Raw genomic sequence first — 25,023 nt, forward strand, 5'->3', positions numbered from 1 at the left:
TGTTCGACGATAATCCGCGTACGTCGTTGTCGAATTCGGCTAAACTTAAGGACTGAGTTTTCCCTTGTTTTCTTTCTTTTCTCATTGCCTATCTTTCTCTTTCTTTCTTTCTCCCTCTCTCTCTCTCTCTCTCTCTCTTTCTCTCAACAAACCTAAGCTCAGCTTAGAAAAACTTCGGTAAAAAGAAAAAAATATAATTGAATTTTAATCTTATTTTTATTTTCCATCACGACTCTCAATTTTTTTCTTTTTTTTTTTTCAATATATTTATATACACATACGTATCTATAATCTGTTGATCAACAAGTGAAAATTTTATTTTATTCCATTGGAAAAAGATTTGATTAAGCTTTTTATTAAATTGATCCTTCGAAATTTTTTTCTTTTTTTTTTTTTTTTATTGTATACATAGACAGTGAAGTTTGGTTATATTCGATTGGAGAAAAATGTAATTAAATGTTCTATTAAGTTTATCTCTCAAATCCGGGTAATAGCGACGTTAAGAAAATTCAGACGTACTTACATGTGTTATTGTCGTATCGTCAAAATTTGTTTAGACATCGATTTAAATATACATTCGTAAATTTTGATCGGAGCATCACGATTAAGGAAAAATAAAAAAAAAAGACAAAAAGAAAATAGATCGTAAAAGATATCTCAAGGAACTTACATATTCCATCCTACAAGAATTTCGTAATCGATCACTACTTCTCTATTATCACTCACCAAGATAGTAAAAAGGCAACGTAATACTACTCGAAAATACCTAGTTTGATTCTCGTATGACAAAGTTCTATTTTCTCTCGTTGAAAGACTAATCTTAAGTCTCTCGATAGATGTTTATGAGGATGCTGAAAATATGATCGAAAGTTTGATGGTCTCTGGCGGGTGAAGAGACTTTAGAGAGTTTGACGTTTAGCTAGCTCATCGTAGGATCCTTAATAGAATTTGATAGTCTTTGTTATAGTTAATAGAGTAATTTTAAGAAAAAATTGTCAAATACTGTTTAAGAATTATCATAGAAAAGTTTTCGTGAAAATCACGTAACTATACCTCCTTCATTCTCTTTCTCTCTCTTTCTCTCTCTCTCTCTCTCCCTCTTTCTCTCCAAGATTGTATTTTAATTAACGTGAATCAATGAATCGATAAGAGCTGATAGCATGTTCATAAGATTTGCAAATTCACCTTAGCGTTTCATTACCGATATCCATGTAAATATATTAGCATGTTATAGTAAGTGATAGGATAAAAATATCGAGGAAAAGAGAACGAAGAATAAAGTGTGAAATTCACAGGTTGGATGAAAGATTGAACTTTATATGATTTCTCTCGAGGATATACGCCAGCATTGATAAGCCAATTTTTCACTTTGTTTCTCTCTCTGTCTCTTTCTGTTTCTCTATCTCTTTCTATTTCTCTGGAATCTTAAGTACGAACATTCCATACCAATCGTTTCTATATTCGATATTTCATTCTTTGTGATTCATGATAATATTTGAGAGGGTCGAAAAAAGAACGAAATAAAGAAGAAAAAATACACAAGTGTGCTTAAGAAATTCTATCTATTTCCGATATAATTTATTTTCTACTACGAAGCTACGAGTTATTCTCTTCGGCTGGACCAACCCTACAGAAAGAATTCTAATATTGGATAAGAAGGGTGATAATGAGAAAAGAAAAGAAAAATGTACGAGGAGATGTAATGGATTTTGTTAGTTCATTACGTATATCAGAAATTCAAGCCGCACTTTGATATTTACGAGAAGTTCACGTGAGTCAGATTGTAAATAAGATAAATAAGAACAGGAAAAAGAGCAAGGTAGGCGAAAAGGTATAAAAAAGGAAGGAAGAACGAGAAAGAAGAGAGAGAGAGAGAGAGATAAATAGAGCATCCCTTTTTCTCACTTTCGTTTTTCACGGACTTTCCTCAAATGAACTTGTCATTTTGCCAAAAAAATCGTATGATGAATGAATTTTGTTTATGGACAAGATAGTTTCTTCGTAGTCATCGTGGTTAGATAAATTTTTGATTAGATAAATTATGCATAGAATAGAAATTGTATCCCGTTTTTTTTTTTTCTTTTTTTCTTCTTCTTCCTTTTATACGAGTTCTTACCATCCTACTTGTTAAGAAAATACATTTGAAATTCAAAGGCTCTCTGATGATTGACTCCTAAACGAGTTTCTCTCATTAAGTAATAAATTCTTGTTGGAACAATTAGATTTTTACAATATCAATATTTTATAGTCGTAAAATTATATATCTATGTTTTTTTTATAAAAAAAAATATTATTCCGTAGATATTATTCAGTTGAATTATTTTTATTATTACGTAAATAACGATAGATATTATTATATTTAAAAAAATAATAACAAGTCTTAATTCGTTCTTAATATAACAGATTAAATGATAAGATACGACGTAAAAGTATATATGTACATATTGCTGAAACGGTTAATCATCACGAAGATCGTGAATTTGATAGAACGTAGACGTGTCCTTTCATATCTTATAGATTTATGAACGTATAGGTACATAGATAAATACGAAGATCTCCGAGAAAATTTTCTTTCTTTTCTTTTCGATTATAAGACTGACAAAGTTCTTCGTAATGTGTCATCCATTTCGAAACGAAGATGATATTTACTTTTTAAGATTCTTTTTCGTTGAAAGTTCCAAAGTTGCCTCGAGGTAACAATTCGATAACTTTGAAAAGATACTAAATGAAGCTCTTTAAAAAAAAAAAATGCTTATCTTCTGTCGAAATTATTTTCCTAAAGAAACTTGTGCATAACCTACTGAATTTTATATCAATAACATTCTATCGAATTGAATATAATTTAATCGCAAAAAAAAAAAGAAATAAAAAGCCCAAAGTCCAGTCGACAATTTCGTTTTCATGAAAATATTATTTCAGCTTGGAGATACTCGAACGTTTACTTTCGATAGGATTTTAATCGATTTTCACAGCTCGTTCTATAATATTATCTATAGAAAAAACGACAAGCCATGGGGGTGGGGAGAAGAGAAAGAGAGAGAGAGAGAGAGAGTGAGAGTGAGAGTGAGAGTGAGAGAGAGTGAGAGAGAGAGAGAGGGAGAGAGAGAGAGAGAGAGAGAGAGAGAGAGAGAGTGAGTGAGTGAGTGAGTGAGTAGGAGAGTAAGGAGAGTTATCGATTGTATAACAAATTATTGCCATAACTAGTTTCAACCTATTAACGAGTAACGAGCGATCATCGAGAAGATGCCTAAGGCGAATATTAACAACACACGATATCGCTTGAAATAGGGTTCACTTTAATGTCAGCACCGTTTTGTTGTCCCGTTTTCTCTTTAGTATAAAATTATTCTAACGTATCCACCACGAGTGAAAATTATTGATTACTACGTAATCATTAATCATTAATAATAATAATAATAATAATAATAATAATAATAATAATAATAATAATAATAATAATAATAATAATAATATTGATGATAATGATGATGATGATGATGATGATGATGATGATGATGATGATGATGATGATGATAATGATAACAGCAAAAGACATTCAGGATTCAACATTCTATTGAGATGTAATTCTTGAATTAATTCATCCGCGAAGTTTTTTCAAGAGCATAGAGAAATTTTGGGTGAATTAAAGTGTGAAATTAAAAATTTAAATTAAGGGCTCATTAATACGAAAGAAACGGATAATATAGCCAAAAAGAAAGAGAAAGAGAGAGAAAGAAATTATATAAAATATATCGTTTATCGAAGAAACAATTTATTTTATTACTCGAGTGGTGGTATATAATTTGAACAAACAATTTAAGAAGAAAGAAGGAAGAAGGAAGTGGCTAAAAAAGAATAGAAAACTTTATTAAAGTGCAAGATGATCGAGGATAACATATTAAAAACATGTGGACTCACGTTTAATTTTTTGCGATATAAAAAAGAAGAAAGAAAAGTTGGAAGAATTTTCGTTTCACCAGTATCTATTTCAAGTCGGAAACGACCGTTCTTTCAGAAGAGTTCTTTATAAAACGTGTGAAGAAGCTTGTTCGCACAATTTACTCTTGGAAAAAGAAACAACATAAAAACATATAAAGAACGTCTCGTTTAGGTAAGACAACATGACTCCACTCTTATTTTTTAACTAATTTCTTTTCCTTTCCTCTTCTTTTTTTTCTTTTTTTTTTCTTTTTTCTTCTTTTTTTCAATGCTTCTACCTAATTAACAAGCTATATCAGATTACGATTAGATTAATCCGAATTAAAGGCTATTGCGCATTAAGGCGGAACGCCATGGAAAGAGACATTTTCTTTCGCCTAATTAGAAAATTTTCTTTCTCGATAATAAAAAATACACAGTTTTCTCATTGACCTAGATTAGCCTGATCTAATGTTAAGTTACTTAATGCTAAGTAATTGCATATTAGATTTTATACATGTCTATTGTATAAACATTTATAGTAAACATCTTTTTATTATTTCATAGATCATTTCAATTTTTTTTATAACTTTCAATGACATAAGTAATTAATGTATAATTATATTGTTTATATTTTTTATATTCAAAACGTGATTCGTTTATAATTAATTTAATTATTCGAAGTTTTAATAATTTCAACAATGTACTAAATTTGTTATTATTCGTATGGAAGTACTAAAGGAATTTAAAATTCATAATCCTGAATTAATAATGTTTGAAATTTTCTTTCCGTGATAATAAAATGATAACTATCTCTTCTTCAAAACTTTCTTGTTTCTACCTACATGCATTATTAACCAAAAAACTTTCAGAGTTGAAGTGAACGTTGATGACCATTTTTTCGCTTCATTTTGTTCTAATAAATGTACGACAGGATTTAATAATCATGTAATTGTTACCATTTCGAGAGCATTTAACAAACCAACATGAAGCTTAAAACGACAAATCTCAAAGCAATTAAATGCATTCAATCCAAAAGCGTTTCGAGTATTTCCAAGTACTACTTAATGTTAAATCTTAGTCGATCGTTTCACATAAATATATGTGTTCTTTTTAGAAAGAATGAATAAAAATAAGGATAAGAAAATAAAATCATTCGGAATAATTCGAAGTTGTAAATTAATCGAATATTTTTCTCAAACTTGAAAAATATTAAGTATAGATATTTTCATTTCATTATGAATTTATTTTATTTATCACATTAGTTTAATAAGAATAGTAATTATAAGTTCAATCCTATAAGATCCTTATTCAGTCAGATAATATCAATACGATATTGTGACTAAACTAGAAGTATAATTAAACTTTTCAAGGATAATTAATTAATTAAAATTAACTCCTGTTAACCCGTAGATACTCGAACATACATTCACAATAAATCTTGATCAGTGTCCTTTACGTTTTATCTTTTCAAACGAAGTGCTTACGTTCGGAGTAATCGGATTTCACTTTGCGGTGGGTGTTGATTGATCGGTCGTAAACGTTGTATGCATCTTGATACAAATATCTGATGAATAAATTCCTGATGATGCAAATTCAATTTATTTAAAGCAAATTATATTTATTTAAAATTATTTTTCAATGTACTATATTTAGTTAATAGATTTCAAAGGTTTCATAAAGAACTTACAAAATTCGAAACAAAATTCATCATTAAAAAATCGATGTATTATAAATAACTCATAATCATTTAATGTCTTTTTAAAATTTATAGAAATTAATTAATTACAATTAATCGATTACGAGTAATTATTAACAATTGTTTACATATCAAGAGTCATCTTATACGAACTTAAATTATATAATTAATCAACTACGAATAAAATGTATTAATAAGTCGCGTTATTTAAAAAAAAAAAATGTACTCAAATGATCTAAAATTAGAAAGCTTAAAGATTCCATGAACTTTCAAGAAAGCAATATTGAGAAATTAAAGGATATAGAAATAAGAAAATACTATAAACGACAGAATCTAAGAACTTTCTAAAATACAATGAAATTAATTAATCATAATAAATTGAATGCAGCTAATTATGAAAATTATTTGTACGAGTCGCACCTTATACAAACTCGTGCAATTAATCAAATACGACTGAAATAGGTCAATAGCTTTCCGCCAGTATTCGAATCAATTTTAAATTCCACGAAATCCCATAAATAACTCCCATGCTCGATAGAAGATTAGATCTTCTATCAAATCTCTGACTGTCGGATATAAAACGTTTTAAACGTTTCTAACGTGAATACTTGATGAAACTAAAAGGAGTACCATTTTGTATATCGGATTATAAAGATGTAAATGAAATTCATTTGACGGATTAGTAGCTCTTTATTGAACAAGTCAGCGTGTTAAATACGATTTTAACATTTACAGCCGATATAAATGACTTTGGATCATAATTATTATTAACAATGAGCTGTTCTAACGAGCCTGACAGTAATTATTCTTGAACGTTACTACGTACAAATACTGTTCTCTAATTTACATCGATTTAAATAGATGATATATATATATTTATTAACGATACCGATCGAATTCTTCTATGAATAGGACATGTTTTCTATTTTTTTTCTATTTTTCTTTTTATTTTATTTCTTTCTTATTCGATTTCGTTTATTATTGAATGATTATATTTTAAACGTCTCGATCAATTTCAATATTTCTACTCTCTCGTCGGTACTATGGTAATGATTGATCGATCATAAATTGTAAATTTTATGCGAGGATGCAGCTATGCAGATAGATTTTGCAGATAGGTTAACGATATCAAATGCCGCCCATTAAAGCGTCAATTAATCGCGATGAGTTATGATTACATATCATGTTATGGAAAAAGAGGAAATGAGGGAGGGAGAGAAAGAGAGAGAGAGAGAGAGAGAGAGAGAACGAGCAAACAGAAAAAAAATTGAGAAAGAAGAAAAACAGAATTGTGTTACAGTACAGCGAACAAACCACTGTCACTCACGAACATACGACACATTCGTCGAGGTGGAAAAGACGAATAAGATGAAAAAGTCATTGAAGATAGACACAACCAAGACACGCGATAAACGAAAGTATATGTGTGTGCGTGTGTATATGACAGAGAGAGAGAGAGAGAGAGAGAGAGAGAGAGAGAGAGAGAAGTAGTAAAAGTAAATATCCACTCAGACATCCTACATCGGACTCGTCGCGAGAAAGAAATGTGTTAGATCTTATTACGCTGCCTTTAACCTTGATCGTGATGAAAAATAATCGTTAATATTTTTCATATCTGAAAAAGAAGGAATTTTTAAACGTATATAACGCTTGTATAAATTAAATCTGACAGTCAAAGTAATTTATTAAAGGTTTTAGAATTTTAAAAATTCTTTATGATCATAATAAATTAATAAAAATACAGTTAAAAAATGTATGTATGCATATAAGTACTGTAAAAGAGAAATATGTATATATGTATATACGTATATACATATATGTATGCATATGACAAAGACGGTATTTTATGGATTATGGAACCAGTGGACATGCAAAACGGAGCCAACTAATTTTCTGACAAATCTGCCTTCGTCGTTCTTTTGAACAGAATCATTATGTAAAACAGAGAATGCATAATCAAGGTATATTTCTCTCTTTCTCTGTCTTTTCCTCGAGGAAAATAATTTTCTAGTAGTAGTATACAAAAACGTAGTTGTTCCATTTCCTTTTTTGCAAAAAGTATACTAATGGCGTCGTAGTCTATGAAAAACGAAGAATGAAATAAAGATTAATGAGAGAAGTTCACTTCGACAAAACTGCAAGATAGGTCGATCTTTCTTTGACCAATTAAATAGGAATACGCCTTTTGTTTCTCTGGCTTTGTGTTTATGCGAACATCGATGATGTTTTATATACGTGGTCGTAGCTCCATCAAGCATACATTGTATTTGAAAGCTCTTTAAGAAGCTTTGTCATCTCAATTCGCAGAGATAAAGCAAGTCAAACTATCTCTCGATGAAACGTCGAAAGTTATCACCTTCTTTTAGAAGAAGAAAAAAAAAAGAAAAAGAAAAAGAAAAAGAAAAGAAACATAAAAAAAAGCAAAATGAACGAGAAAAATAAAACAAGAAAGAATTTATTCTTACCTTTTATTTGCTCTTTATTTTAACTTTCAATTTTTACTTACATCGTTCTTTTCAAACGTGTCACAAATATAGTAACATACAATAGAAACAAAATAATAAACAACACGTCGTGACTATTGTCAATATTGAAAATGGAAGAAAGATATAGAAAGAGAAAGAAAAGATTTAAAAGAACTTATAAACTGGCGAAATGTCGAACAGCCAGCCATTGGCACTTTGTAGTCGATAAATTCGAGAGACAGTATGGAAATGAACGAAAGATCTTTACGAGCATGACGATCAAGAAGGAGATAGCTTATTTACGAGTACCGTTCGTGAGATATTAGAATTACGAACGTTTTAGCGATTGAAAACCTTTCCTTCCGACGTTTGTTCGACAATGACCGATGGATTTCCGTCCCATGAAGAATCGTTTTCCATTATTTTCTCTCTCTCACTCTCTCTCTCTCTCTCTCTCTCTCTCTCTCTCTCTCTCTCTCTCTCTCTCTCTCTCTCTCTCGTATTAGAGCAAACGTTTTAAAACGATTATGACAAAGATCATTACGATAAAACGTAAAATAAATTGAAAGAAAGATCCAAGTACGCACTGAGTCCTCCTAGTGCGTATTTTATAATTTATTACCCTTACGAGAATACTTATTATTCTATTAAACTACGTTTAAACGACGAGCTTTACGAAAACAAGTTTCTCCGAAATTTCATTATTGCCAGGAATTTGTTTCGTGGCATCCATAACGAATTTCAATGAAAGCCTTAAGGAATATAGGACCCTTCCGGCGTTTATCACATTTCATTTAATAAATAGCAATACTTTCGAGAATATCCGCTTGAAAGTGAAACGTATATGTATTTATGTACGTGTACGTGTGCGTATATGCGTCTCTCAAAATGAGATGAAAATATTGTATATTAAGTACGTTAGTTACCGATAATTGAATCACGAACAAAATTTAAACTGCAACGATTATTTTAAATAACTTTACAATTTACATATTAACGAAACCACCGATGGAAAATAGTATTCAACTTTCGAACGAGTTAAATGCATCGAAATAATACCGTACAAAATACGAGAGAACTCGAAGACTCGTCGTGTTTATGTATCTTCTTTTTCTTTCTTTCTTTCTTTTTTTGTTTTTCATTTTTTTCCTCGATTTGTTTTAACTCCAACGACGATTATAAATCCCGATTGAACTACGCGGATACTCATCGAACTTATATTTTTTATCGATTAAAGAAGTTTCTTTAGAAATTTTTCGATGTTCGAATTTCGTTCGCTTTTATTCAACGAATAACGTCCTAAGAAATAATGAAAATTTTACAACTCTCTTATTCAACAGGGATGAATCAAATTATTTCTCTTGGATCTACTTTCTCAATTTTATATAGAGAATAAGGACAGATAGAATCATAGTCATATTTTGAGGAGACAGAAAACGGAGAAATTTTAATGCTAGAAATTGTGTAACAGTATCCATTAATGCATATCGCAGTCAATAAACGTTAAACAATATATCCACAAAGAAGATGTAATTGCGTGTTAAAGTATACGAAGAATTCATAAGTAACAAAATACATTTCTATTAGAATTAATACGACATTGAATTAATGCGTTATCGAATGTTGAAATGCTGATCCTGTAATTAACACTCAATATCAATATAATATTATTAATTGGAACGATAATTACGTAAATCTATACAAGTATTATCTTTATTGATATTAACTTAATTGATATCCTACTAATAATCAAATAATAATAAATCTATGTTCAACGATGAACGTCAAATCAACAAAATAGAAATAAAATAAAAAAAGGCCCTAGTCGAACGAAATCGAGTCAATTGATCTTTGATGTATTCGATTTAATCAATCAATGGACAAATTGTCCACTGAATTATTATAACTTTGTAATAATTATCTGTATTTTCAATAAGATTTATATTCACGATTAAAAGTACGATTTGCACATTTCAGTTTAATCTCCGTTCTGATTGTTTGACCATAATGGTTTTAACATCATTGTATGTAATTTAAATCTACACATTCATACATTTCCGTTTAGTCTCATTTCCGTCACCGATCCGTCATATTTTTCCTGTGTTAGAGATTGTCCGAAATCGTTTTGATATGACAGATGTTTTTGAAATGACTGACGGAATTCTGATAACTTTGCAGTCTTTTTTACATTGTTGTGTTGCGAAGATACTACAAAATGACAAGTGACGAAAAATTAATTGAATCGGTTCGTCAAAATGTAGTGCTTTATGATTTGCCAAATAAAAAATAGATCGAATTCATTCAATTTTACTTAGAAATAGACCGAATGAATACTTTGACGTTCTAAAGTGTACGAAACATATTGTTTCGTCATCTATGAGTTCTTTATATTATAATTTAGCAAATTTTTCTTCGAACTCTCCTTTCTTTCAATTTTCATGAAAGATCCATAACTTTTTGTTTTTTATTATTTAATTATATTTTTTATTTTATTTTATTATCTTTAACGTAAATACAATCATACGCAACTCCTCTAATGTAAATTTATCCATTTTTTGTTTTTCTTTATTTTCATCTTCATGATTAAAAGATAATAGTATATGAGACATGATACTACATCATACACATGATTTATGATTTATGTCTGATAGTATAATGAATTGATATGTGTGAATATAAATGACTAAAACTGAACTGTGCTAAAGCTAAAGTGACAAAAGGTTTGAACATTAAACTAATTGTGAGACTGAATTGAAATATGTGAATCGACTTTAATTGTAGTCATTCGATTATCATTCTTTCCTTTTTCTTTTTCTTAACTTTCTCACCTTCGCGATCTAATTTCCGGAAAATGTAAACCTGACAAAATCAAGTAAGTAACAATATGAGAAGTTCGTTAATAAATGTGATTTTACCTACAAGAAAGGAAATAAAAACCGATAATAGTCTGTCACTGATTTGAGCCCGTTCAATTTTCTTTGGTTGAATGAATCGGTCTTATCAAACGTCGGGAAAACGTGATTGTTCCAATAAAAAGCACATAGATAATAATGTGATTTTTATACACTCAAAATATTCATATTTAATTTGATTTTTATGAATATTGTTTATACGATTACATGATTCTAAATAATAACTTCTTCCATTAAAATTATTTTCTTAGTTTTTTCTTGATCAACTTTGATTTGTTTCACGCTCTTATATACGTATATATATAGATGTATACATACATACACACACACATATATATACATATATAAAATTTGAAAAGTTTTGAAAGCATTTTTTATATAAAATGATTTTCTACTGATTGTTTTATTAATTAAATGAAACGTCAATGGTTAACCTCGTAGTATAGAGAATAAAAAATATGAAATTCAAAAAAAAATAAAATAAAATAAATTATTAAATAAAATACACGAACTTCTTTAATAATTTGATTAGTTATCTTTTAAAACTGAAACAATATTGAAAACGATATATACTGATTTTATATAAATGAATACTTTTCGAACTCGATATAGTTACTTAAAAAAACTTTATAGAATCGAAATTAATTGTGAGAGTACATAATTAAAGTAAATCTCTTTGCTAGGCAATCAAGAATTTTCTAACGAAACTTGAACAACGCGTCATTCTTTCGTCGCGTCGTTTATTTTCATTTAAAAATTATAATTAATTGCATCAACGTACTTTAAAGTTCGATTTAAGACAATTCAAAATTCCATTATGAATGCATTAATTACGACTGCTAAGACATAACAATAATGAAAAACAACAAATGAATCGATATTAGTCGCAAATAATTATTAATCAAAAATTTCCAAATATTTAACAGTCACTTTTATAAATTTTTTTCTTATTACCGAATATATATATATATAACTTCTAAAAGTAGAACATCTCTATTTATATGACCTTTTTCCATCCTTGAAGAGAATATAATACGATACAAAGTTTAATCATCCTGAGCATAAGTATATAAAATAAATGAGGATTCAGACATATAGAGAAAAAGTGTAGAGATTATAACTCACATGTACTTTGTGTCTGTTGAAAGCAATTTAAAATTAAATTTTTAATAATTATTAAATATTTTTTAATTATTTTCCATACTTACTAAACGTAATAATTATTATTATACATCGAATATCTTTCATGTTATTATTAATAAAATATATAATAGCAAATAATTCCTTTCCTTAGTAATATTTTATATTATCTTTACATTCGCAAATTTAATATTTTCGAAAGAAATACGAGCTGGGAAACTGATAGGTATCCTTTATACTATGTTATAAAAAAAAACTTATAACAAATGAAATACAAATATGTAACAGTAGATATTTTGCATATCGACCTACAATTTTCAATATTAATCTCCAGAAAAATTTCTATCAAATAAGAAATATAACAAAATATGTTTTAAGAGATAAGATTGTAAGAATTCTCGCGTAATTTTGATTCGATATAAAATGAAACATTAGTCTCCTTTCTCATGATTATATTTTTATCTGTAGATCACAATGGCAAGCAGAATATACTTAACACTATGAAGAATAACGAAAGCATGGTGGATTATGTGTTGGATATCATAGAGGGCAGCGAATACTCCAACGTATCTTGGAATAATTCGAACTCAGAGCACTCAATAGTGTGTGACGAGTTCATCAGCAAGGACAATGTTCTCTCGTCAAGCTGGTTCCAAGCAACTATCTACTTTCTCTATAGTACGATTTTCGTGGTCGCTTTAATAGGAAATGGATTGGTCTGTTACGTCGTTCAGAGTAGTCCAAGGATGCAAACAGTTACTAACTACTTTATCGTTAATCTGGCAATCAGTGATATCTTGATAGCAGTTTTTTGCGTCCCTACAACATTTGTCAGTATACTAATCCTTCAATATTGGTCCTTTGGTCGGACACTCTGTCCGATCGTTAATTATTCACAGGCAAGTATCGTGCATATCAATCTTTTTATTTATAATCTTCTTAATAATCGACGGGAAATAATTTGTGAGAGAAAAATATATAGATAAATTTAACATGTTTCAAAACGTTAACACAAACTTTTATTGACATGTTAAATACTACGAAGGTCAACGGTGACCGGCGCTCAATTTTACAAACTTTATTTAGAACGTTTTTAATATTGCTTTTTGTGACATTTAGAATATTAAAAGTATAATTTCTCGCAAAAGTTTAATTTAATGTCAAAAATAACAATGAACTTTACTGTATATTTTATATAGGAAAAGTTATGCAAGATCGTTTTAACAATCAATGCGTTACTGAAATAATTTACGTGAAATTATTCTGGAAATACATAGGTCGTTCGTAAACTCCGAGTTATTTATAACATCGGATATAAACGAAGTTATAAATACGTTATTTCAAAAAGATTGGTAATCTTTGTTCGTTCGAACGACGAAAAATATTGAATATAAAATACAGAATATAAAAGATATAGAATATTGATATGTGTTTAATGTATAACAGGCTGTTTCCGTGCTAGTAAGCGCATACACTTTGGTAGCGATCAGCATAGATCGTTATATCGCTATAATATGGCCATTGAAACCACGCATGAGTAAAAAACAAGCGACGCTCTTGATACTGAGTGTCTGGTTACTCGCATTGATAGTCTCTTTTCCGATTGCTTTGGTATCGGAACTTTTTCAGCCTCGAATAGATCATTACGTGAAATGCAATAAGTTCATCTGCCGAGAGAATTGGCAATCGGAAAAGCACAGGTGATAGTCAATTTTCGTATATGATGGAATTTAATCCTTTCAGCGCTAAAATATTTGTCGATGTACCTTCATTATATGTTGTTTATTAGTTACGATAAATTATACTAAATAATTGTTCACCTTTGTTGTAAAACATTTTGAAATTATTTGAAAATTATAATGCAACAGCTTCAATGAAATTATTGAAATTTGTCATCTTTGCGAATTATTATAGATGGAATGAAACATTATATATTGTAATTTATTTAAATTTATTATTATATAAATTTTATAATTATGTATTTCATATTTAAAATTTTTTATTTAATAATTTTATTTAACAATTATAAATTCGTATTTATTATTTTCTTCTTGTATTTTGTAATTGTTATTTAATAGAAAATTAATTGAAATAGAAAATATATAATTTCATATTTCTGAATTAGAGAAATCTCAAAGCAAGGTTCAATATATAAAGCCAATGTTTTATTCTCTACATTTATAGCATAAATCCGTTCTCTTATTATGTTTTCTCTTGTTATCTTTTCTTAATAAAAATTCCGCAAAATAGATCAAATAACAAATAATATATATATGTATAAACTTTATCAATAATGGATACCAAAGAAAAATAACTATATTTGTTTAAAAAATATGCAACATAGAAAAGAATTTATGAGAGAAAAATTTTGGAAAAATAAACATTTGTCAAGTGAAATATATAACAAGAGTTTGTTGTTCTATTTTTATTTCTAAACACACTTCTATACAGACTTTTATGTTTATTTCTAAACACTTTTATTTTTAATTCTAAGAATATTATTGCACTGATAATTTTTCGAAATCCATATATGGATTCATAGCACATGAAGAATAATTTTTTAAAATCCATATATAATATCATAACGCTGAACGGGTTAAAGGATCAAAGATAATAATGATTTATATGTATACACATGTCTAAATAAATATGGTTTCCCTTTTCAGATATTATTATACGGTGGCTCTATTAGTTCTACAGTATCTGGTACCACTGATGGTGCTTTTATTCACTTATACTAGCATCGCCATAATCGTATGGGGCAAAAGACCACCAGGGGAGGCCGAGAATACAAGAGATCAAAGAATGGCACGTTCGAAAAGAAAGGTACTTTTATATATATAAATATAGATATCTTTTTTTCATTTTCATTTCGTACAATCATATATAATATTATATCATCGATCGATAATTAATAATAGCGATAAATTTTTTCTGCGTTAAACAAATCGATAAAGATATGAAAACCATTCATAGATATTTACGAGAAATGCTAAACTCGATCGGATGGAAATTTGAGTAAGGAAAGATAAAACCTTTGCTCGATAAAATCCCTTAATAAGGTGTACACCTCGTGTCAGATTATCGTTTGTTATTTATCGTGAAACAGGATCGTTGGATATCGAGGAGAATATGAGGATGAAGCACAAACTGTCATGTAGGAGGAACGTTTGAATTGAAAGAGGGGTGTAATATGATAGATGGTCTCTCTTATGGTTGACGATAAAATACAGGACAGTTTTTTAATTAAGTTCGATCGGATCGTTTCAATTAATCACCATAGTCGTTGATCCGAGAATGAAAGCGAGTACCCTATAACTTATATTCAATTTCGAACGTTAAAGCTTTTTGTTCTTTTCTGATGATTTAAGAATGATTCGTTTAAGAATGATAGACGAACAGAAATGAGTTTCGCGTAAAAGTAAAAAAGGAAATAAGAAATGCGGAAAGAAGGGGGAAATAAAAGAAAGAATATTCTTTCAACCGTATTAAACGGAAATCCCATTCATTAGAGAACTTATTCAAAATAATTCCATATCTCTACTTATGTATGCTTATATGTGATTTAATGCTAAGAAGAAGAATAAGAATCCTCGGTAGCGCTCGATTTTTAATTAAATCCATACGCCTTTCGAGTGATTTTAGTCCAAACAGACTGTCTGTATTAATCATAAGATAAAAAGTTCCTTTACTGAAACAGAAAGGAGAGAAACGATGTAATAAAGATTTTCGTGAAACGATATCTCTAAAAGATAATATAACAATTGCAATTCGTTCTAAAAGTAGGTTAAACGCAAAATATTTAAAGCTTGTAAATATAATTGCGGATTGTAATCGTTGCATAAGAAAATTAAAGTTATCTCGGCTCAATTTATCTTTCAAGATAGTGATTGAAACTTTTTGTAACCTTAACGAAGTTGCTAATTCTGTTCACTAATGCGTCAGTTGGAGTTGCAAAAGCCCATTGGAATTTCAAGGTTTCCTTTGCATTTTCCAGCAAGAAATTCGTAATATGAAGAACATTTTACCGCCATGAAGGAACTCTCGTTGATTAGAGATTCGACATAATATTTTCATGATCGACGATGACTGCAAAAATCTAAAAAAAAAAAAGAAAGAAAAAAACAATTTTTATATATAAAATTAATAGTCGACCTAATTTCGTTATTAAGAGTTTAGTAATTTCATTCATTAAAAAAAGTTTCATTAGTACAGTACTCGGTAAGTTAATGAACGGTTGAATGAAAGCAACTTCTTATAATGTATATATTACAACGAACACGAGAGGAGAAAAAGCATCATCGAGAGAAAATATGCGAGAGAATTTACATTAAAGTACGTATACATTAATTTCGTAATTCTCAAAAAATAAACAAAAATGGTTCTCTCAGCGAAATATTTAATTTTTTAGTATCATAATTATCCACAACGTTTCTTTATAATTTTTAACGATCTCCGAAACTTAAAAGAGAAGAACCTTGCGAACAGCCTGGCTGTAAACGATGTCCACCATTCGGAAAGAAACCTACAATTCCCATAGTTCTAGATATCCCATAAAACCCTTAATCCATGTGAATAATATCGACGAATCGTGCGTCCGTCGAAGAAAGATGAAACTCGAGAAAATTGAATATAGGACCCGCGGGATCCAATCCTACAAAGTAATTGATTCTTCAATATCAATAAATCTTAAAAAAGAAAATATAGCTATAAAAACTTTTAAGAAAGTTGATATGTTTCAACGTATTTAGTTAGAAAATTCCATCATCAAGGGACGAACAATTTGAGTAAATTGGAATTTTGAGTTTCGAGTTTCGGATTTCTCTCATTAAGAAAATATCCTGGAGAATTTTCACTTGAACTCATACTTAAGTATCATTTGTCTCTCTTTACGAAAGAAATTGGATTTTAAAAGAATAAAGGAAAAAAGTAAAAAATGGAAAAAAAGATTTTATATATATATATATACATATATATATATATATATATATATATATATATATACACGCTTGTGATTCTGAATATCTGGAAATTTGATAATTTCCCGATATATCCGGCTATTTGGCTATCCAAAGAGTGACTAACAAAGTGAAGCTTTTCAAAATTTACACCAGCCAAAACCATATGGTTCAAAGCTTGAGCTAAAGCATGTCCTATAAATGTAGCTGCCAAAAGCACTTCTACATATTGCAATTTATTGATGTTTCTATAGTCGGTAATTAGGATATTGTGGTCGTTACGTTGTAAATATGCTGCAATAAAATTTTGTTTTTTATTAATAGATCGAAAATACTTATTCGTATTTTGTTTGACTAAAGAAAATAATATTATACAAAGGGAAGAAAAAACAGAACTCTGTAAGCCGATTTAAAGATAAACTAAGACAGTTCCGTGTTTGATAGACAAACAAAACTTGAAATATACTGCAGACGTTGAGACATCTCAAATTTCCTCGTCGTTTTTAAGCAATCAAAAATGTTTTAACGTCGTTAGTAAACGTAAAAATAATTTCAATAGATAACTTATAACTATATCTCGGATATAATAATGAAGATTTTTTTAATATTAAAATGAACAGAAGATAAACGAAAGAAGTCTTTCTTATATTTTTCTTAAGAAAAACTCACAATCTTTTTATTCCTTTCTCATCTTTTCAAAAATTTACCGCATACTACCGTAGGTTACGCTCTCATTCTCAACGTCCTCCATAAAGCCATAAATGTAAAATACTGTTGGTTTATTTTTGTCCATTTTCGAGTCGAGGAATGAAACATTATTCAACTTCTTGTCGACATAACCCTCAAGCGTATTACTAAAATAAAAATTTCAATCTTTTTTTTATTCAATAGCGGTACGAAGCGTATATGTTATATTTGTTGTAAATTAATTACTTGTAATAGCGTAAAAATATGGAATCAAGCTGTCAGTACATTACACTCGCATTCTTTTATAGAATTCGTTTTTAAACGATTATATTTCTTTTTGCAATGTATTTCTTTTCTAAAATCGTAAATATATATATTTTTTCACAATTTATAAAAGAAATCTTTTCTCTTTGTCTACAAACATTGATTTGTGAAATATTACACGATTTTCGAAATAATATTACCATGTATTTGACTCACATACACATACGCATACAATGATTTGAAGAGACTCACGAGATAAAAACAAGCTTATTAAAATGACAAGAGCAACGTAACGAGAGACGTTAATCATGATGATGTGTATTTTTGGGGGTGTGTCGATGAGACTACGCCCCAATTCTTTGATCACTCATATATAATAGTGATACTGCTAACTGTTTACCATGTTAAATATATGCAGATGTCATGTTACCATTTTTAAAAGTCATTCTATAACCATTTGTAATATCTCAGCAAGGAGGAAACTTTACAAAAACGATCTATTTACATAATAGTAGCTAATTTAAAGTATAATTAAAAAACGATTACTACGTGCCATAAATATCCGTCCTGTTAAAAAATATTTAGACCTTGAGCCAAAAGTTAAGGACTTCAAGAAAAATTCGTCGATAAACTTATTTTTCTTTCGGATCAATGAACCTAAGATGTATCATATAATAATCTCCATATTATACTTAAATATTATGTCTAATAAATAATAATTAGACTCATTAAATTGTTTCGTTAAAGACGTGTACGATAAAAAGTTAACAAAAAAAAGTGGCAAAACATTTATGCTGAAATCATTGAAGATGTATGACGTAAAAAGTAACGCGTGTTTGTAAACATGGATATAAATTTCATGGTAATAATTTATTTCATGTTAAATTTTACTGTAATCTGTTATCAAGACTTTATATATCAAAAGTTCTAAATTATCAGTCGCTTCTCTTTTAATTTAAAAAAAAAAAAGACAGAGAAAAGAACAATCGTGTGCTTTGCATAATAATCACTTAATTTGCATTCATTGACTCTCGAAACAATTTCTAATCCTTTTTCTTTTACTAAAAGGATCATCAAAAAATATTTTGAAAATAGAAAATTTATGTGTATGTATATATATATATATATATATATATATATATATATAAAATTACAAAAAATATTACCTTTTTTCTTTTTTCGACATTATGTTCTCATAATTCAATCGGTCTCATGCCTCAACTTATAGGGATATAAACTTGAAAGCTATTATTAAAGCTGATGGAAGGGAAAGACTTATTTTTCCTGAAAAAGAAATAAAAAAAGAATCAAGCTCGTTGGTAATTAAAAGCCACGTGTGATCAATAAAATGTGTCTCGAAAGTCGTACAACGCAAATGAAATAATTAATGTTTGTAAAAAGTTTGCTTATATAAAATTGAAAAAAGAAGAAGAAGATAAAACAAGGTAATGAAAAAAAGAAAAACAATTTTTTAATTGATCTAGATTTTGTTTCTATAATTAACTTATAAAATATAATTAATTAATATTTAATCAATTTCATTGATTTTTAAAAATCTCTTTTATTAATATATTATTATATAGTATATATATACATATATGTGTGTGTATATATAATACGTATATATGAAAGAAAGAACACATTATCCCAATTAAATAAAAGAGAAACACGATAAAAACATTTTCATCCCACGAGTCTTTTATGACTGTGTGTATGTGTGTACGTATGAAAGAACTTTTGTGACGATAAAAAACCTTGTCATGCCATATGATTCCCTGTCATTCCCTTATTCTTTGAACGAAAATCGATTACTATAACACCAAAGAAAGAGAGAGAAAGAGAGAACATTGTTTCCATAGTTTACGAGTTTTGATTCGTTCGTAAAAATAAGTGAAATGAAAAAAATGGATATAAAATAAAAAAAAAAGAGAGAGAGAAAGAAGAAAAATGGTCATCTCCTCGTAAATTACAATTTTATAAAATTCATTATCCTCAAGGGATCACAATGATAGTGACGCAATAACGAATCCTGAACGAAAGACATTATTTTCTCTTCGCTTATTTTTTCCTTTCTTTTTACTTATTCATATTTTCTTTTCTCTTTTTCTTCGTGTTTTTTTTTTTTCTTTTTTTGGAGAAATCCTTCCCGAAGAAAAGAAGGGCGTGTTATTCCTCCGTTTCTTTTTTTATTTCTTCGTACCTGTTCCTGCGATAAAAGAAAATAATTCAAAAGATTGTCAAAGTAGTGACATCCTGATGAACAAGAAATATAAACTGGACCTGGCTTCGACGTTATACTTTTTTGGAATAAGCTAAAGTCCCATATTTCCCAAAGGATTTCCTTTGACAACAAAAAGAAAATTTTGTAAAGAAGAAAGCTTTACTAAGCTTAAAGAGAAACAATGAAACATTTGTTCGACACGCTACAATTTAAGAAAGAAGCGATGTGTTTATTTTACTTCGAGGAACAAATTCCTTTAATAATAATAATAAAAATAATAATAATAAAAATAATAATAACAATGACGATAACAATAACAACAACATCTATTCGTCGTAAACTACAATTTACGAATCGAACTTAAGCGAGAAAAAATAAAACGGGAGAAAATAACATCGAGATTACTTCGATCAAGTGATAAAGCTCGGCTTTGTCGTGAATCGTTGGCAAACTATGTTGTCAGCCATTGAGATCCTTCGTAGGTCCTTTATCAATCGCAGTTTCCATTCGCTTTCTTGCTATCCCAGATCACTTCTCATCTTCCTGCTTCCTCGAGGCGTAGAGCAATATCGAGCCGAGAGTAATCGAAATTCTTTTTTTTATTCACTCTCTTTCCCTTCTTCTCTTTTTTCTATATTCTCTTCATATCGAATTTTCCAAGATTTCGTATTACTCGATATAATTAACTTATCAACGATCAAATGTACATGTATGTTAATGTAAGTCAATAATTCATTGGATAATATATCGATTAAATAAATAGCTCGAATAAAAAAAATTAACGATAAATCGTTCTATAAATATTACGAAATTAAAATAATTTTCTCGATAATTTCATAATTTCATAAACGTTATCAAACGGTTTGATTTCTCCGTCAACAAGTACACTGGAAAGATTTAAACGAAAGAAAAAAAAAAGAAAAGAAAAAGAAAAGAAAGAAAGGATTAAATGTAAAGATTTTTAATTATAGAAAGAAGAGCATCTTTTTCTCATATTATAAGGAAATTTAATTAATATTGTTTAATACAGAAGAGAGATAGAGAGAGAAATAACGGTAATGAATTATCATGTCTCTCCTTTTTACTTTATCGAGAAATGAGATTGGTCGAGGACAAGCAGTCGAATGGGCGAAAGGACGTACAATGGAAAACGAGATTGGAAAACCAACCTTTGTAGTATTTTTCTCCTTTTTCTTTTATTATCCTTTTCTTTGTTTTTTATTATTATTATTTTTTTTATTATTATTATTTTCTTTCGTTATTCGAATCATTTTCGTCGAGTAACAAAAAAAAAAGAACACTTTATTCACGATATTTCGTTACGACGAACAGACTAAAAAGAAATTCTAATTATCGATACTCTCTTGCTTGATAACAAAGATCGATGAAGTTTACTAATTACTTATTATTACTTGTTAATACCCCGTTTAAGTGGATTAGTCGTTAAGGGATGTTATAGGTCGAAGGGAAGAGCTAATTCCCGTGTCAAGTATTCTTCTTTTATGGCGAATAAATAAAGAAAAGTAATTTTCATTGGTACAATATTATCATCAAACGTGAAAGATCTAAAAATTGGATTTTACGTTTCATTTTATATCAAAAGCAACAATAAATATTTCAAGAGAAATGTAATCTCTCGAAAGAATCGAACTTCTTCGTTTTTTTTTTATTTTACTTTTCTGTTTTTTTTTTTTTCTTTTTATTATCACGTAACATATACGCTATACTTTCTCCTTTCCACGAAGAACACGCGAACTTTCTATGTGTATCACATTTGATGTTACGTGAGCGACGTAGTCAAAGGAAAAGCATTCTCATGGGATTTTCCATGAATTTACAAGAAATGCTGGAAATGATAGGCAATAAGAAAAGTGGCGTATATATTAGCATATGATAAATATTCAATAGAAAATTATATTTCGAAACGACAAATGTCTTGTGACGAAAATTAGTCGATGTTAAACTAAATGAGAAAATTGAAAATTTTTATATTTTGAGTGTTTTTATTTTTTCAAAACAAATTGGGGAATTTAATAACTATTTACTTCTATATACATACATACATACATACATATATACATACATATATATATATAGAATATCTCATTTTAAAAGATAAATATCTCCAATCTTATTGATTTTATAAACAAATATTTGAAATAAAAGTTATTAAAATTTAAAGAAAAAATATAATATTTATTACAACTATTTTTTAAAAAGCATTGTTGTTACGGGATTCATAAAAATCTTTTTAAATGAAAGTCGATATTTTAAGCCTAACAAAAGTTGTAGAGAATATACGAATCGAATGTATATCTATAGTATTTCTACAGTAAATTCAACAATAAATCTAAGTATCTTTTCATCGATATTTCATCGACTTGTAGTACATTGAAATTTAACAAACTATACAATAATGCGATCAATTTTTCTGTAAACATCTGATAACCAATGAATTTATCGATCAGTTCGTTCTTATTCTTTTTTTTTTTTTTTTTTTAGTTATCCTTTATTGATCTTTTGAAATCGTATCTCAAAAAGAATAAATAAACAATATTTATCGGACACGATTTGATAAAATTTTAATTCCATTTCAACATTATTTTTCATCGATTCGATAAGTAATATCATTTCATCTAGAATTAGCATAATCATTTTTTATCTTTTTTTCGGAATGAAAGACTTATATTTATGTAAATTAAAAAGCGATCGATACGAAAATGGAACGTACGTAGGATGAAACCACCATTGTTATCATTTCATCGCAATTGTCTACGGTTGATCTTGCTCCACGAAACCAAGGAGGCAAAGACCGATTCTAATTCGATCGATTCTAATCAACCGAAAGTAACTCCTTTGAATTGCCAGTCTCGTTTTGTGAACCCTTTGAAGCTATGTTCTATTTAAGCTATTTCACCAATTTAATAGACGTTTCAAGTTAACTAATCTAATCGCTTTAATCATTGAACCTTCTTACGCTCGAATGCTAAGGATCTTAATGGTTTCCAAGGATCATAAAGAAAACAAAATTTACTATTAAAATCATTTTCTGAAAGATAAAGTATCTAACTTTTGCTATTATTACAGATGGTGAAAATGATGATTACCGTTGTATTAGTCTTCACCATGTGCTGGTTACCTTTCAATGTTCTCAACGTAAGTGAATCAAAAGCATCCTAATTGAAAATTCGACTATATAAGTCGAAATGAAAAATCGATCATGTCACAAAATTTTATCAGTAAAACTTTTACGATTCCTTCTCATCATAAAAAAAGAGAGAAAGAAAAAGAAAAAAATTGACATTGCTTCAAGATAACTATGATTGGATCGTAAAAACACGCTTGTTATCGTTGATCATTATTTGAAGGAAATAGCAAATTTCTATTTTCAAAACATTCGATAGATGATCAAATGGACTGTATATTTATGAATGATGAGTCTACCTCTATAAATCTTCTCTTTTTAAACAGTATTATTTTATATCTTCGCAAAAAAAAAAATTAGAATATTTGAGTAGCTATTTTCAACTATATCTCAGATCTTAATCTTATGGAGATGATAATCCTTAAAGTTCTTTTTATGTTTTTTTTTCTTCAAAATCCTTATCGACAAACTTTATAATTAGAAGTTACGTTTTAATGCATTCTAATTCTAGTTCTAAATTTTTTGTTGCTACTACTAATCATACTAAAAAAAATTATAAAAGTATAAAAGTTTTGGCATTTTTGTTTTTATGTCTATTTTTTTACCACCAAACTCGTTACAAACATCGAAAAATTTAATAAACATAACTTATGCGTAATAAGTCGTTTCATATAACAAAAAAAAAAAAAAGAAATGTTGACTAATAAAAATGTGATTCTAATTTCTAGAAAAAAGCTCTAATCACTCGATTAACATCTCTCTGTCAGATAGTGATAGACTTCGATGAGAGACTCCATAATTGGACGGGTCTTCCTTTTATATGGGCAGCTCTTCATTGGCTTTCAATGTCACATTCCTGTTACAATCCAGTAATCTATTGCTGGATGAACGTCAGATTTCGTGCAGGCTTTATCATTGCATTTGGACGTTTGCCATGCTTGCATAGATTCATACATAATCGAAAACGACATACGTATAACACCAGTATGGTAGGCATGCCCTTAACAGGTAAGAAAAATAATTAAAAAAAAAAATAAATAATTTAAAAATCCAAAAGAAAATACAACTCGAACAAATATTACTCTTTTCTTTATTTACTTGCAGATCTCGAAGGATCCGGTCATTTTGTTCTGCAGCGAAAAAATACGTGCACGACTTATGTTAGTGTCAGGCACAAAACGAATGGAAATCATGGAGCACCTGCAAGAAGTGCCAGCTTCCGGAACAACGAATCATTGCGATCTAACATCCCACAGTCTCAACATTGCATAAAACGTCAATCACAGTTAGAGGAACAGATATAAAGAATAAGAATAAAAATGAAAAAAAAGAAAAAGAAAACTTTCTTTTAAAAAGAAGTTTTAATGTTTTAGCGAAAAATATGAATTAGCATAATCGAATAACGATTTACGTGGTCGCTTCTTCTTATTTTTATTTTTACTTTCACGAATTGAAGAAGTATAGTTTTCCTTGTATATTGCATAAAAATAAAAAAATATTGAAAAATTAATATTTTCATTTGATCTGACATATTTCGTTTCTCTAATCAAATATCATGAGAAAATTTCATTTCATGATACGTTAATAAACTGAAAAGATAAAGCGATCACTTCT

The 25,023-nt window shown here is 28.6% G+C and overlaps 1 protein-coding gene across 5 annotated transcripts; it reads left to right on the top strand.

Annotated features, from left to right (window-relative positions):
• LOC127061844 (RYamide receptor) lies at nt 1–24,919 on the top strand. 5 transcript variants are annotated; one of them, XM_050989271.1, is made up of 8 exons: nt 1–1,295; nt 3,790–4,111; nt 12,603–13,033; nt 13,581–13,834; nt 14,801–14,960; nt 23,352–23,420; nt 24,138–24,417; nt 24,514–24,919. In XM_050989271.1, the coding sequence occupies exons 3-8, from the start codon at nt 12,635–12,637 to the stop codon at nt 24,711–24,713; spliced, it is 1,362 nt and encodes a 453-aa protein (XP_050845228.1). In that variant the 5' UTR covers nt 1–1,295; nt 3,790–4,111; nt 12,603–12,634; the 3' UTR covers nt 24,714–24,919. The 5 variants fall into 5 exon arrangements, with proteins under 5 accessions (XP_050845228.1, XP_050845227.1, XP_050845229.1 ...); XM_050989270.1 differs by having other exon boundaries at nt 1–177; nt 3,675–4,111; XM_050989272.1 differs by having other exon boundaries at nt 1–177; nt 3,766–4,111.
• The last annotated feature ends 104 nt before the right edge of the window (nt 24,920–25,023 follow it).

Source organism: Vespula vulgaris, chromosome 2 (assembly GCF_905475345.1).
Source record: "Vespula vulgaris chromosome 2, iyVesVulg1.1, whole genome shotgun sequence".
Lineage (NCBI taxonomy): Eukaryota > Metazoa > Arthropoda > Insecta > Hymenoptera > Vespidae > Vespula > Vespula vulgaris.

What these genes read in the sequence shown, in the direction of transcription:
- LOC127061844 (XM_050989271.1), top strand. Translation starts at nt 12,635, where the DNA reads ATGAAGAATAACGAAAGCATGGTGGATTATGTGTTGGATATCATAGAG. An exon ending in CGATCGTTAATTATTCACAG is followed by an intron (nt 13,034 to 13,580) that starts GCAAGTATCGTG and finishes AATGTATAACAG; the next exon opens with GCTGTTTCCGTGCTAGTAAG. An exon ending in TACCTTTCAATGTTCTCAAC is followed by an intron (nt 23,421 to 24,137) that starts GTAAGTGAATCA and finishes TCTAATTTCTAG; the next exon opens with AAAAAAGCTCTAATCACTCG.